The 16,246-nt window shown below is 42.4% G+C and overlaps 1 protein-coding gene across 4 annotated transcripts in view; it reads left to right on the top strand.

Annotated features, from left to right (window-relative positions):
* The window catches only part of ASAP1 (ArfGAP with SH3 domain, ankyrin repeat and PH domain 1), a 142,469-nt gene that overhangs the window by 116,490 nt on the left and 9,733 nt on the right, over window positions 1–16,246 (top strand). For 3 of the 4 annotated variants that reach the window (XM_082235526.1, XM_082235527.1, XM_082235528.1), the window contains 6 exons: window positions 573–688; window positions 1,545–1,612; window positions 2,585–2,692; window positions 6,103–6,334; window positions 10,296–10,466; window positions 15,594–15,660. In XM_082235526.1, coding sequence (XP_082091652.1) covers window positions 573–688; window positions 1,545–1,612; window positions 2,585–2,692; window positions 6,103–6,334; window positions 10,296–10,466; window positions 15,594–15,660 — 762 coding nt within the window. The remainder of the gene's footprint in view (window positions 1–572; window positions 689–1,544; window positions 1,613–2,584; window positions 2,693–6,102; window positions 6,335–10,295; window positions 10,467–15,593; window positions 15,661–16,246) is intronic. The other variant, XM_082235529.1, reaches the window with a different exon arrangement.

Raw genomic sequence — 16,246 nt, 5'->3', positions numbered from 1 at the left:
CTTTGGAAGCTGAATGTCTGAAGCGGCCGGCGCATCTTCTGATTGAGTGCAGGAAGCTCCTGCAGCCAATCGGAAGCTGCGACTTGTTTTTCAAATGGTTCCGGGAGTCGAACGGACTGCTTATCCTGCCACCACAAGGTTTAGCTTAACCTTTTTCTAGCAGCTGCCACAAGTTTTTTGTGTTTTCCCTTGTATTTGTGGAGGGGAATACCAATACACCCAAGTCTGTCAAATTTGGGGCAGGGTGTGGGGGCAAAAAGATTGCTTACCATAGTATTTCACATTATAGAAAACTTGCATGCTAGAGATATATTACAGATGAGATGGGTGAACAGGACGGCTTCTATTATTGAAGTACTTCAATATTGGAGTACCTTTGAGTACCCCTAAAGGGTGCTCCAAGTACTGAAAGGGTCCGAAAATCTATCACTATCCCCCCCCCTTGTTAAATGCTTTTGTCAATATAGAAAAATAAACATTCATGTGTGTGCACTTGCATGCAAGCACGCAACAAACACAATATGAATTATTTGTTATAAAGCACTAATGTTGTTTTTTTCCTTTGTTTTTAGTGGAAACCTGGATAAACAGACAGCATTGGGGAATACGGTTCTGCACTACTGCAGTATATATAATAAGCCTGAATGTTTGAAATTGCTTTTGAAGGGGAAGCCAACTATAGATATAGGTGAGCAAGTCTGTAGCGTCAGAATATTTTCAATATTCCATACAGAAAGGTTTTAAAGGATAAAATCTTTAAACAGGGGTGTGAAGAGTTCACTACCCAAGAAAAAGTGTAGCTGACCAAGAAGGAAATTGTTCAACTTAGACACAGACTTGAAGTAATTAAAAAAATCTTCCTCACGTAATTAAAAAAAAAAGCCCTTGGTGCAAATCTCTTGGTAGTTCCTGATTTGCATTTTTCTCATATTTCAAATGCACCTTTGATCATTTGACTCAGTTATATTGCCTTTGATGTTAACTTGTTAAAATGAGATACTGCTTTGCTCCTGCTTTCCCAGATAGTGAAAATTCAGAGTAACATTTACAATGTCAGCTTCCATTTTTTAAAATGTTCCTTCTGAGCTTTTGGACTCTCTGAAGATTCATAACTATACAGCTTTACAATTGAGAAGTAATAGTTGGGGTGTCATTGTAGTACTCCCAAAATAAAGAGCATTTCCAGGATCCAGCAAGAATAGAGCACTTTAGGCTCCCCATACCATTCTTTTGCTTCTAGTACCTAGCTCTCAGCTGCTAACCACTGCACATCAACATTGCTTGCAGAAGAAAGGCAATAAATCCCCTTTCATTCTGTACAACATTCTAGCTAAAACTGAATTCCTTAGTTCTGAACTGTGGTAATTTCATAAGCTTGAATTGTTCCCATTGTTCAGTGGGTTCTGCTGTTCTCCAAGATCATTCTTGTTGTGCATATCAATAGCTTGGTTTTCATATTCTATTTTTTAAATATAGAGTCCTGGATTTTATTATATTTTTTGCAGCACTGTTTGACTATTTAATATCATATTTCAATTTTCTAGTAAACCAAACTGGAGAGACTGCTCTGGACACAGCAAAGAGATTGAAATCTATCCAGTGTGAAGACTTGGTAAGGGGCTGGGGGGAATGCTATGTTACACAAATGGAAATGAGAGGGGAAAGGGTCTGAATATTTCTCTAATCGTTCAGTAGAATGGTTCCATAGATCCTATTAGTGAAGTTCTGCTCATGGGAGAGCAGGGTGGTTTTCACCAGTTCCTCCTGTGCACGCCTCATCTGCTACAGTGAGTTGGAGAACACTCTGTACAGCATTGGAGGAAATAGGGTGTCAGCAAAAGTTACCTCCTTGTCTCCCTTTTGTGAGTGGCAGCCTCTGCTGGCCTCCCAGACCAACTCCACTCGCAGAAGGGTGACTCTGTAACCAAGCCTGTAGGCCTAGTCAAAATCACAGTGTCAGGGAACTGCCATCGGCTCACAGGTGAGAAACAGAAGGGCAGTTGTGTTACAGGGAGCCTCCGAAAATTTTGCAAAGCAGTTCCTCTTTCAGAGAGGAGGAAAGCCCCACCTGTAGTGGAGAAAAGGTGCAAGGACCAGAGGATGCTAGTGAGAGCCTTAAGGCCGCTCCTGAGTAAGCCAGAGAGGGGGGAAGCACGCCCTTGCCATCGCCCATCCTGCGCAGTAGTCTGGGGCGCAGGGAGGGGTGGAAACGGTTGGGGGTAACGAAACTTTTATGTTGGGGGAGGTACAAAAAAAGACCACTCCCGGATTCTGCTAGCGATTGAGCCAGACATGAGCCTTGGGGCTCTTCACTGTAAATAGTCTGCACCAAAATAAAACCTGTAAAACACAGGTCGGAGTCCTGTCTGCTTACTCTCAAGCAACTGCAACAGCACCTGACACACAGGGTTCTGGGTCTTTTATTTTTTAAACTCTGAAAACAAGAACTTAGGGTTTTCTGCTTGCTATTGATAGTCTATAGCTTGTATAAGTCAAGTCATGGTAAAATTGCCCCTGGAAAGGACACAATTAGTCTTTCTTTAAAGAAGTAAGATTAACATTTCCAAAATGCTTGTCTTTTCAGCTTTCTCAGGCCAAAGCAGGAAAGCTAAATCCACATGTACACGTAGAGTATGAGTGGAATCTTCGGCAGGAAGAAATGGATGAAAGCGATGATGACTTGGATGACAAGGTAAAGAATAGTCTTGGATCAAATTATTACGCATTGAATTTTGGGGGGTGACTGCACTCTTAGTGCACCCATCATTCCTCCCTGGTCTCTGAAGTCTGAAGCTCAGTAAGAGCTGTTGCTTTGATCTAATAATTTCTCTCCGTATATTGTTTTTAAGAGGAGTTCTACTTGTTCCTCTTCTACTTTCATTAATATTGAATCACTGTTCTAATCAATTGTTCTTTACATATATAAGTAGACTGCACGTAGGCATTTGTGTGAGAGTCTTAATGTGCTTGTCTGGGAATAGATGGTTCGTGCTGCATGGAGGAGTGCAGAAGGAGGAAGTTTAGAAGCCGAGTTTGAGTCCAACAACATTGCTGAAGGAACGCTAAGCTTATCCAGGAGCTGTGGAGAACAATCAACACATTAGAAAAGAGTAGCTATAATTGCATTAAACCAGTGTTGTGTAGTCTGTGGATTAGTAACTGATCTTAATCTCACAAATAGATATTTTCAGTAATTTGTAAATCAGTGGTGGGGAACGTCCAGCCTGCCAGGCTTCTCTATTTGACCTACAGCATGGTGTGACCCAAACTATGCTCACCTCTTCCATTACATGACATCATATTGTCATGGAAGAATTGAGAGTACATTCTAAGGCTGCTCCTGATTCTTCCTTTGTAAGCTGCAGGTTCAAAGTTGAACAACCTGACGTCACACAACATCAGGTGCTGGTTTGGCCATAAAGAAGCTTTTAATTAGTGGGCCATGGAAGGTTTCAGACCTACAAGCCAACCATTATTATTATTATTATTATTATTATTATTATTATTATTATTATTATTACCCTGCCCATCTGACTGGGTTTTCCCAGCCACTCTGTGTGGCTGCTTAATTCATTTATAAGAACATTTATAGAACCATCTGATTAAGAAACAAATCAAGATAGTGTACAATAAAACCATTAAGCAATCACAAAATCATAAAATATGGAACAAATGACTAACACAAAATGGGGAAATTCTCAAGCACTTGAGAGGTCTATAGACATATTGAAGATATCAGAGATCTAAGGACTGGAAGAGACTAAAACATTTACCTAGCATTCAAAGAATCATATAAAATTTGTTCTCAGATACAGAATAACTATTTAACTAAAACTGTCAACAAGTTACTGGGACTTAGAAGCAAGCTACACAATGTGCAGACATACATAATAGAATCCTGCTGTACACTTTCCCCCTTTTATTTCTTTTTTGAAATAATGGAATGATCAAACTTTGGATCCAACCCTCAGAGCAGAGAAGTGGGAGGGGAGTGCTTAACCCTCCTTGTACTTGTAAATTTTCTCCTCCCAATTGCTCCCTCTCCACATGAGGATCTAAACCTACAATTTGAAACCTGCAGTAGTGGTACACAATTTGGAGTAGAAACAGCATCTCCCCTATAGGGTTCAAAATACACATTTTCCTATGGATGTTAAGCACTGTATCTCATTAGCTGCTTCTCTGACAAATTCCTCCACCAAAAGCTCTTTCTCATCTTTTAAGAAATGTTCAGGCTCTATTGTACATGTTGGAAAGCTGTGTACAAACAAACCGAACCACATAGTTAATAAACAGCTATATTTTGTCCAAGTTCAAACATTATGCTACATATTGTTTCGCCAAGTGGTTTTAGAGAATTACTTTTATTTTCTGCTATTGGGAGCAGGTTTGCTCAGATAATGTACTGCAAAGCTGTGTGTGCACAGCTAACACTGACATTCTTAAGTACACAGGAGATCAATTTATACCGTGGTACCTCGGGCTGCATACACTTCAGGTTACATACGCTTCAGATTACAGACGCTTCAGGTTACAGACTCCGCTAACCCAGAAATAGTACCTCGGGTTAAGAACTTTGCTTCAGAATGAAAACAGAAATCGTGCTCCGGTGGTGCAGCAGCAGCAGGAGGACCCATTAGCTAAAATGGTGCTTCAGGTTAAGAACAGTTTCAGCTTAAGAACGGACCTCGGGAACGAATTAAGTACTTAACCCGAGGTACCACTGTATATCGTTGGGTTGCATGAACTTTTTTCAATTTCTTCCTTGGCAACTTTTTGCATCTATGTTAACAGTACAGTGGTACCTCTGGTTACAAACTTAATTCGTTCCGGATGTCCGTTCTTAACCTGAAACTGTTTTTAACCTGAGGTACCACTTTACCTGAGGGACGCGGGTGGTACTGTGGGTAAAACCTCAGCGCCTAGGACTTGCTGATCGTAAGGTCGGCAGTTCGAATCCCCGCGGCAGGGTGCGCTCCCGTTGCTCGGTCCCAGCGCCTGACAACCTAGCAGTTCGAAAGCACCCTCGGGTGCAAGTAGATAAATAGTGACCGCTTACTAGTGGGAAGGTAAACGGCGTTTCCGTGTGCTGCGCTGGCTCGCCAGATGCAGCTTGTCACGCTGGCCACGTGACCCGGAAGTGTCTTCGGACAGCGCTGGCCCCCGGCCTCTTAAGCGAGATGGGCGTGCAACCCCAGAGTTGGACATGACTGGCCCGTACGGGCAGGGGTACTTACCTTACCACTTTAGCTAATGGGGCCTCCCGCTGCCACTGGTATGTGATTTCTGTTCTCATCCTGAGGTAAACTTCTTAACCCAAGGTACTACTTCTGGGTTAGCGGAGTCTGTAACCTGAGGTGTTTGTAACCCAAGGTACTACTGTATTCATATATTTCTAAAACAGACAAACAAAGAGGGAACCATATTGGTCCTTATGAAAAACCCCAAAATCCACATTAGGGACCAACCAAAATGACATAAAATAATGAGCAGGCTTTCTGGCACTCCAGAATTCTTCGTCAGGTTGGATATTACAAAAAGCAGGAGGTGGGAAGATGAGTGAGGGGGTACCCAGAAGTATAAAAAGTACAAAATGAGGCTGAATGTTGTGACCATGAGGTCTGCATTTAGTCACCTAATTGAGATTGGGAACTAATTGAATTAATCTCTGCTAGGTGCTGAAGGTATCAGGTTACACCTAATATTCTGGGATAAAGAAGCAGTGGCAGATCCCCCTTTCTTCTTTTTTCTTTTTGAACAGATCACCATTTTTGAAAACATAAAGGCCTACTGTTACCCACATCTGTCTCAGGCCTTAAGCGAAAGACAGTTTCCTGGTTAGACAGAAAGCCCGAAGTAAAGAGAGACATGGCAGTCCGTATATTAGTGAAGCTGGAGATTGATTTTGGGTTGTCTGCTAGGTAAGAGTCAACTGAAGCCAAATTGTATAGTGCTGCCTACTGGTCAGAGGGATTGCAAAGTCTGAGAAGCACAAATATATGTTTGTGTAATAGTTATCTTTCTTTCATCAGCATTAGCCTTTAAAAAAACAAACAACTGGATGGTGCACAATTATAATGAGTCTATTAAATTTTCCCACAGCCTAGTCCAATAAAGAAGGAGCGTTCCCCAAGACCCCAGAGCTTTTGTCACTCCTCCAGTACTTCTCCCCAAGACAAAATGGCTCTTCCTGGTCTTAGCACTCCAAGGGACAAACAGCGACTCTCCTATGGAGCCTTCCCCAATCAGATTTTTGTCTCTGCAAGCATAGACTCCGCAACTTCTCCGACAGGAGTAGATGCCCCTCCACTCCCTCCCAGAAATGCTGGTAAAGGTATGTTATTCAATACCAAACACTTGTTGTAAAACTTTTGTGGTTAACTGGGATTTTCCTTTTTTGAAATGTTTTCAGGGCTCAAATGGAAGGTTTATCATTTTCTTTCATAAATGGACAATAATACTTTGAAGGCTATTATAAACCTCTTTTGTTAAAGCACCAAGTATCCAGCAGTGCTCAGGTGCTTGCTTAACTTTAAGAAACAGTTGCCTGAGTAAGGTTTGGTTAATGCTCATTCTGCTCACAGTTCTAAAGCTAAATTGACTAAGTCTTGACGAGATAAGTACATCAGACTCTCCATCAGATCACCCCACCTAATTCAGACCATGGTGGAAACAATCAAGTAAAATATTCTATTTCTAATAGAGCAATGATGAGCAGGCAACCAAGCGATTCTCCAGAAAGTTAGAACAAAACTAGGACTGAACTGAAAGGGAGAAGGTGACTTTTTGCAAACTGCTTTAGCTAAATTAAAGTTTTCCTTGCCCATGGCGCTCCGTCACTACATTCTGGTGGTTTTTCAGTGCTTTGAAGGGGGGTGGGGTATGCAGGAATTAACCTATTTCAGGATTGCCTTCAATGACATCAGTGGATATTCAAATCTCCTTGGCTATGTAATATTGAGGCATCATTCTTTCTACTACATAACCCTCAGTTGGCTGGGATCAGCCATGTGACGGATTCAGAGCACACTTTTGCATAGCAAAGAGTTTCTTCACTAGCTATGTTCCTGAGTCTGGAGAAATATCACCCACTGGAGCCTGTATCTACCAAAGCAGATGCTTTGCTGCTTTAAGTTGTCAAACATCTTTGGAGCTATGGCACCAAACCAGTTGGCATGGTTTGACTAAAGCTGCAATCGTATACACAGTTAGCTTGAAGGGAGCCCCATTAACCTCTGTTGGGCTTCATCCAGTGTCATTTTGCATAGAAGTATTACAGGGCATGTAAGAAGGTTTATATGAATTATTGTTGCAATCTTCATCCACCTCTACTTGCGTAGACATTTGATTCTATGCTGTTTTGTGTGTTGCGCTATTTATTCAAGCTAAATTTGACTTCAGTGTTCCCTTAATTGAAATTTGAATCTGCTGTGGTACCCATGGCGTGCACTTGCCTCCTAAATGTGTATGCAGCTGTTTAGTTTGCAGTGCAACATAATGAGCAGCTCGTGTTTGCGATAAATATTAGGTTTGTCTAACTGTACTTGCACCTGTTTTCTCTGGATAATGATAGACCCTTAGACTGTTATAATAGATTTTCCCATTCTTTCTAAGGTGGCGCAACTTTTAAAACGAATATTTGCCCATTTTCACTCTTTAACCAGGTAGATAATGAGATAAACAATAATATAAGCAATACAGAATCAGAACAATGACTAACATAATATACCTTTGCAATGATAATCCCTGACCTTATGCAGGATGTCACAGTGCAGTGGAACCTCGGTTTTCGAACGTAATCAGTTCCGGAAGACCGTTCAGCTTCCAAAATGTTCGAAAATCGAGGATCAATGGGCAGCCAGCAAAATCCATTGAAAAAAAATGAAAAAAACACACAGCGGAAGCCGTTCAACTTCCAAGGCACATTTGAAAACGGAAGCAATTACTTCCAGGTTTTTGGCATTCTGGTTCCAAATCATTCAGCTTCTGAGACGCTCAAAAACCGAGGTTCCACTGTGTTGTTACATAGTCAAGTGTCTGCATCTTGTTTGTTTTGATTCAAAACAAGCTAAAACATGGTGTACTTTTCATAAAAGCCATCTTCTAATTTCTTCTAAGATTCAGTGCACTTATTTGTATCATCTACTTTGTATTCAAAGGTATGTTTTGTAGTAGTAATAGTAGTATGCGCTTCACTTTATTTCACATTTACCAGTGAGAATTTTTACTCAACCAAGGCGATTTTTGTATCTCAGAATTTCAGCATCTTTTACTGCCAATCTGTCATTAGAGCATAACATCCACGTCATTTCTTATATGGCATTGATCTTATATGACAGTATAACGAGGCAGTAGAGTCTCTCTCTTTTTAATGTTTTAATGACAAATTGCATTTGTGTAATGTTAAGCACTTCACAGTGTTACTGTAATCTATAAAACAATCTAGTACATTTGCTATTATCCGTATTATCACCAAATTAGTCTTTTAGCTATGTTTCTTATTTAGTTGTTATGGTGTCTATACAGGACACCCAATAAAACTTAAGTTTAACATGTTTTTAAGGTTTAAATTTTAAAATAGATGGAAGCAAAATTACTGTAATTTAGATATGCACGTTTGAACCATGATCTCTTTTATGTATGGATGACTAAAGACACAATGCATTAGCAATGGTAGGATCTGCTGTACAGAAAGCCACCAAAGACAGTACAGTAAGCATGCAACTTACACACTTTTAACTTGTGTGCATTCAGCTTTACATGCATGGCAAAAGAAATAAAAAAAGATTAAAAAGGGACAGAAAGTAGGCCGAATTCCTCTTCAACCAGGCCTTTGGCTTATCAATATTCTACAACCTTCTAAGTGTATTGGGTGGGGGCCTATTGTTTTGTTCAGTTTTAACTACCGTATTTTTCGCCCTATAGGACGCACTTTTTCCCCTCCTAAAATGAAGGGGAAATGTGTGTGCGTCCTATGGGGCAAATGCAGGCTTTCCCGGGCTTCCTGCAGCTCTGCGCCACCCTCCGGATCCCGGCGCAAAGCCGCACAGGGCTCCGGAGGGTGGCGCGGAGCTGCCTGCACTCCAGGGCTTCTTGGAGCTCCGCGCCACCCCCCGGATCCCCGCACAAAGCCGCGCGGGGCTCCGGAGGGTGGCGCGGAGCTGCCTGCGCTCCAGGGCTTCTTGAAGCTCCGCGCCACCCTCCGGATCCTGGCAGGGAGCTGCCTGCGCTCCAGGGCTTCTTGAAGCTCCGCGCCACCCTCCGGATCCTGGCAGGGAGCTGCCTGCGCTCCAGGGCTTCCTACAGTTCTGCGCCACCCTCCGGATCCTGGCGCGAAGCTGCCCGGGGCTCCGGAGGGTAGCGCAGAGCTGCCTGCATTCCGAAGCCTGGTGCGCGCTGAAGAGCGCCCCCGGGCTTCGCGCACCTCTCCGCAAGCCTGGGGAGACCGGCGCGGCTCCCTAGGCTTGCAGATAGCAGGCTGTTCTGGGGGCTGGGGTCGGGGGAAGCTCGGGCTTCCCCCGCGCCTGCCCCATGCCTGGGGATGGAAATAAAATTCTTTATTCCTCCCCCCAAAAATTAGGTGCGTCCTATGGGGCGGTGCATCCTATGGGGCGAAAAATACGGTATTTATTTTGTTCTTTTATACAGTATTTTTATCTTGTAAACTGCCCTCAGATCCTCGGGTGAAGGGCAGTATATAAATTTAATTTTAAAAAGAATAAAATTACTTTGGCAAGCCCACCTGCCATTGAACCCAGTGGGTATTAACTGTTCGCAATTTTGGCTTTAGGCTCAATCCCTGGAATGTACCCCTTGCCTAGGTTGTTGGCTTACTGTATCTGCTTTCAGTGGTGCATGCTTTAGCAGAAAGTAACTTCCAATCCACATCTGTTCCTTTCCTCCCTCATTTATTTTAAAATAGATAATAATTTAAAATAGATAATAATAGATTTATTTTAAAATAGATAATAATTAAGTAATTTAAGCACTGTCTGCTGTGACTAAATATTAAACTGAAATTCCTTTAGGGTGCTTCCTCTCTGATACGCCAAATGTGTGTGTGTACGTGTATGTGTACCGTTCCAGTCAAAATACTTACATAGCCAGAAAGGCTAAGAGTGTAATAAGAGTGTTGTTAAAGTTTGGAATTGCTTATTGTTGCTTTTCAGTCCTTTACTTTAATGTGGTCTGGTGCTTTTTTGTTTTGTTTTGTTGTTTTTTGGTAGTTCCTTTTGTGCTGCTTTAGTGCTAACCCTTCTGTGTGTCGGTAAAAGGCTGTTTGTTTGATTTTACAGGTCCGCCTGGCCCTCCTTCAACCCTTCCTTTAAGCACTCAAACCACTAGTGGCAGCTCCACTCTGTCTAAGAAGAGGCCCCCTCCCCCACCCCCTGGACACAAAAGAACCCTCTCTGACCCACCAAGCCCACTACCTCATGGACCCCAGAATAAGGGCCAAATTCCTTGGGGTGAGTTTTAAAGCACTTAAGACAACACTCGGGTGAGAGGGAGATGCTCACAGTGGCTCAGTTCAGACATCACATCAAACCTTGGTTCAGGAAGGCTATCCAAGATTCAATAGAATGTTGGAATTGTGGGGGGGGGACGGACATAATTTACAATTGGCCGGCAAAATTGGTTCTTAGAGGGTTAGTGCAAAACCATGGCTGAGTGTGATGCATGAATTGAACCATTCGCTGCTAATTATAAATGAATCTCTCCAGCTGATAAGCTTTCTGTGACTTTTCCTGTGTCGTTCTGAAGGCTCATAGCTGCCTTAAAAAGGTAAAGGTAAAGGAACCCTTGACCATTAGGTCCAGTCGTGGCCGACTCTGGGGTTGCGGCGCTCATCTCGCTTTATTGGCCAAGGGAGCTGGCGTACAGCTTCCGAGTCATGTGGCCACCATGACTAAGCCGCTTCTGGCGAACCAGAGCAGCGCATGGAAACGCCGTTTACCTTCCCGCCGGAGCGGTACCTATTCATCTACCTGCACTTTGATGTGCTTTTAAACTGCTAGGTTGGCAGGAGCAGGGACCGAGCACTGGGACCTCACCACGTCGCGGGGATTCAAACTGCCAACCTTCTGATAGGCAAGCCCTAGGCTCTGTGGTTTAACCCACAGCGCCACCCGCGTCCCCATATCTACCTTGTTTCTATTGGCGACAACGTGCAGAAGTAGCTAACGCAGTTACCAAACATGTTGAGCTGCGTTCAGCTAAACTGTTGTGCTATTGGGAACCCACTCAACAAGTCTCCCTAGCTCAATGGGGCTTATCTCTCCCCCCCCCGCCCCGCCCCAGGTGCCCCTACAGAATTGCCACTGTGGATCAGGAGACACCCACCCACCAACCATGAATTGCATGTAGGGGGAATAGAGAGAGAAGATAATTCCATCTGGCATCCGCTGATGGAACATTCATAATAGGGCAGTTAATTATTTCCAATATTTGTTAGCACAGTTCTGTTTAGATTGATAGGAAGGTCCTCTGGGGCCAGAGGGTGGGAAATCAAACCAGTTTATGCAGAGCTTAAGGTGTTTGCTTGAAACTACAAAAACACACCCTTCATAAGATTTTAAAGCTGCTACTGTCCCTAGGCTACCATGTTGCCTTGTACTCTGCTGAAAACGTTTTAGCCTCCATAGTCTGCTAAAGTGCAATACAGTGGTGCCCCGCAAGACGAAAAACCCGCTAGACGAAAGGGTTTTCCATTTTCCGATGTGCTTCACAAGACGAATTTCCCTATGGGCTTGCTTCACAAGACGAAAACGTCTTGCGAGTCTTGCGATTTTTTTTGCTTTCCCCCCCTTTTTCTAAGCCGCTAATACCCTTTTAGCCGCTAGGCCGCTAAGCCTTTAATAGCCGCTAAACCGCTAATAGCGCTAAGCCGCTAATAGGGTTGCTTCGCAAGACGAAAAAACCGCTAGACGAAGAGACTCGCGGAACGGATTATTTTCGTCTTGCAAGGCACCACTGTAACTAAAGCAGAATTTTTTGTGTGTGTATCTGGCCAAGTAAATTTCAGGTTTTTGTAAGAGTCTCCTTTACTATTGTGCAGTCCTGTACATGTCTACTCAAAAGTAAGTCCAATTGAGTGCTTACCCCCAGGTAAGTGTGTATAGGATTGCAGCCTAAATTACTTTGCCACTGGCTTTGTTTGCATATCATAGTAAGCCACAGTCTGTAGCTTACTTTGAGCATACAGATGGCTCATGCTTTACTCCTCCCATAGTGGGGCCAACACACCACAATCCCTAACTTGGCATTGTGCTTTATTTTGCACCAGATAAACTACAGTGTGAAGCCAATGCTACATTTTAGCTTGCCAGTTGTGGTTCTATGTGTGATGCTATGTCAGGGATCATGGGTTGTTGCTTCCCTAGGGAAAGAGCGAAGCAAGAGTGGTTTCATTTTCCTGGCAAACCATTAACTATGGTTTACCATGATGCACAAACTGGTCTTGTGTGACATTTCTGTACATCAGCTTTGCCTGACAAGTCTATTTTCAAAGCCCTCGACTTTACTTCTGAAAGTGTTCTAAGGAATTACTTGACCTATATTTTCAAATATGATGATGGGTTTTGACTGCAATGGCAAAAAGCTTTAACCTGAAAAAGTCTACAATTTGATTTGTACTCAGCCTTTAGGAAAAAATTATGAGATTTGTACGGTTTTCTTTGGGACTTGATTTATGCCCCCCCCTCAAAAAAAAAAACCAATCCAAGAACAGTTGAATAAGCGGGAAATAGGTGTGTCAGTTTATAGATCAAAATTCCCTTCAACTGTAAGTGGGTGAGCATTGTTACAGGGTTGTTACAAGTCACAGTGACTTGTCATTTTAGGAAGTGAAACTTTATTTTTGCACATTTCTTCAGTGAGGAGGTTTTTCTATACAATTTTACATGCAATTGACTTACCCAGCTAAACTAAACTACATTAATTTAATCTTTTTAGCTCCCCTGATTTTTGGAATTTGAAAGTCGAAAAATTCAGCAGGCCCTGCCACGTCCATGTAAACAAGTGAAATTCAGGAATAGGGGGAAATGTTTCTGGCCATACAAAATAGCATTTTGTAAAGGTGTCCATACAGTGCTTTTCCTCAGACAAACTATAAGCTGTAACAAGCTTTGTGCGATGGTTTGTCTGGAGAAAGCTAAACCATGAGCCCAGACGATCCTTCAGTTCAGCACAGCAGCAGAACAACTGGTGAGGAGCAAGGCAGCTGTGATCTCCTCTTTGGGAGTCCACATGCTTGTTCACTCTAAGCCACAGTTTGGCTTAGTGTTACATGCAAACAAGGACTGTGGCAGAGCTAACAACAAATGTATTATTCTCTGGGGCTCCCTTTCTAGCTGGCATAGCCAGTAATGGATTGTGCACTTGTTTTTTGTGTTGCAAAGTTAATTAACTGTTGCATGACAAAGGGAAGGCCTATGCTTAGTTAATGACCCTTTATTCACTAAATTTATTTATGTGTTTGCATCCATGTGCTGCCTGTAACTATAAATCTTTGGCTTGCATCTCTGGCTTGTGTCACCTCCAGACTGAGACAACAAAGATTCTTGTGACACCTTAAATACTAACAAATGTATTGTGGCAGAAAACCATCCTGATTTCGTTTAAGTGGTTTTGTTGTTGTTGTTGTTGTTGCAACAGTCTATAACATTCTCTGAAATTTCTAAATAAAATAAGAGATAGCAACTGTTGATTAAACTATAACAGAACTATAATTGTTGGGAAATAACTGGGCAACACATAACTCTGCAACAGATGAGCTAAGTAAGTGAGGTGCTGGGCTTTGAGAAGGAAGTGTGAGGGCTCTGACAGGGTCCTATATTCCTCTCGCCTCCTTTCCAAAGCCTAGCTAGTGCTTTCCCGGTTGTGGAAGGGAGGGAGGAGGACTCTAGGACCTGCCACAACCTCACACCTCCTTCCCCAAGCCTGGTGCCTTGCTTATCTTGGCCTACCTGCCCCCACCCCACCCCAGCGACAAGGCAGTGTGTGGTCCACAGGTTCCGTGTCGAAGTACACTTGCAGGCCCACCTGGTATGAAAAGTTAGGCCGCCTTGATCTAGAACAGGCATAGGCAAACTCTTCCATCCAGATGTTTTGGGACTACAATTCCCATCACCCCTGGTCCTGCTAGCTAGGGATCATGGGAGTTGTTGGCCAAAAACATCTGGAAGGCTGAGTTTGCCTATGCTTGATCTAGAACAATAAGAACCCTTCTAGCAATAAAAAGCCTTGGAGTTGACTGCACTCCCAGTAGTGTCCTTTAGAGGGTAGACAAGAACAGGATAATCAAAACAAGGCTTCTTAAACTAGAGGGGATTGGTGGGGACAAAGGAACAAGAGTTACTGCTAAGTGAGGGCCTTGCCCCACTTATTGCAACATACCCTTATCCTCTCCATGGGGCACGGAGAGGCTCGTACCTTCCTCTTGAATCTCCAGATTTCCAGAACTTTTGGCTTTTCTCCTTGCTTGGGTGGCCACTAAAGGTGGTCTGTTGTCTTCTGCTCCTCCTCACTGTGAAGCAAACCGCATGCTAAATCACATTTTGGCTGCCCCCATCCAACCTTTGCTTGCTGTTCTGGCCAAAGGTTTTGATTTCTCAGCTAGGAAGAGAGTTGGCTCAAAGAAGAGTTCTTTCCTTGGGCTGCCTGAGGCAACAGGGCATCTAGAATGAGGCACAATTCAGGCGGCAACTCATTCACCCTTCATACCAACCCTTTTCTTTGCCAAGAATGTGGTTTCCTTTTATACTATCAATTTAACTCTCTGAGGACCAGTTCACACACAAACTTTGTGCCTCCATTCTAAGTGATTGCCATTTGTGTGAATAGGGCCTTAAACGTATATAAATTCTTCACTTGGGTTCTTAGGGCTGAATTGCACACATCTTCAGAAAGGTTATTTGCATTTTTTCATTCGCATCACTAGATTAATTGTTATCAACAAATTCAACCTCTTTGGGAGAAATTAATTTCCAGTTTGTGGTGAAAGAAGGTGATAAAATTAAAAGTTCTCATAGAAACAGGATGTGTTTTTAGTATCAGAATGTGAAACCTCAGCAATATAGCTAGTGCCCTACAGTAGTAAATTAGAGTTCTACCTTCAGCTTCCTAGCACATTTTGGTGTAAACAGTTGGGTGAGGTTTTTTAAAAAAACAAATATTACAGATATAGGAAGTTCTATATAAGGACTGAAGTGTTAACAATTTTTCAAAAGAGAAAATGCCTCAGATCACAAAGTTTTAACTCTTGCCTAACTTCTTTCATAGTACCTTGGCCACAAACACATGCATAACGCACAAACACAGTACAATGCACTTCCTGTACAAACATGCTATTATAGTATAATTCTTTTAAATACTTTCCCTTACTAGCAGACGGACTTAAATTGCTTAAAATCAACATTGCATAGGAGGCCATATTCTAGATTATAAATGCCTTTTCTGGCCTTAAATCACTATGCATAAAAAAGGTAGTGGTGAGATCCTATAGCTTCTACTTGAAAAGTCTTTACATTATTTATGATATCTGCTACTTCATCCAATTTAAAATAAAAAAACTTATTTAACGTTTTAATCCATAGGTAATGATTTGGGTCCTCCAGCCACAAAGACTGCAAACAAGTTTGAGGGGATGTCTCAACAATCAGGGTAAGATTTTTTTATATTTCCTGTTCGTTCACTGAGGCCAAACAATGATATTAATCCAGATTTTTGTGAGTCAGTAGAAAATTGTTCCTTTAAAAAAATATATATTTATAGTTGAACTCAACTTGTTTACATTTCACCTTCTCTTTTCTTTTTAATAGCTTTTGCTAGGAATACCGTCAGGGTTTGTAATGTAAAAGTCAGTATCATGTTTTCTTCAGACAAATCTGTGATACAGCCCCACGTGCATTGCAGTTCTAGCCACTCTTATCTAAAAGAAGAAGAAGAGGATGTTAACAGAGCTAGAAAAGCTGTCAATAGAAGGAGGCCTGATTTCAGAAAGGACCCTGTTGACATCACGAAAAGCCTTTTCTGGCACATGTTTACACGGCTTTCCTGACCCATGATATAAAATTCTAAAGCACCAGTGAACTTGGAGTTTTTCAGCTTTAAAAAAATCTTTTTTAAAAAGCTATTGCAGCACTAGCTTTGAGGAAATAGGCTATGCAGACATCTCCTCTCCACTCCAGAAAAAGGCAATGCAGTGCTTTCATGTGCTTAAACTAGCACTGTTTCAAAACCTTTGGAG

Source organism: Podarcis vaucheri, assembly GCF_965113315.1.
Source record: "Podarcis vaucheri genome assembly, chromosome: 8".
Classification (NCBI taxonomy): Eukaryota; Metazoa; Chordata; class Lepidosauria; order Squamata; family Lacertidae; genus Podarcis; species Podarcis vaucheri.
This window is presented reverse-complemented; position numbering and strand designations above follow the sequence as displayed.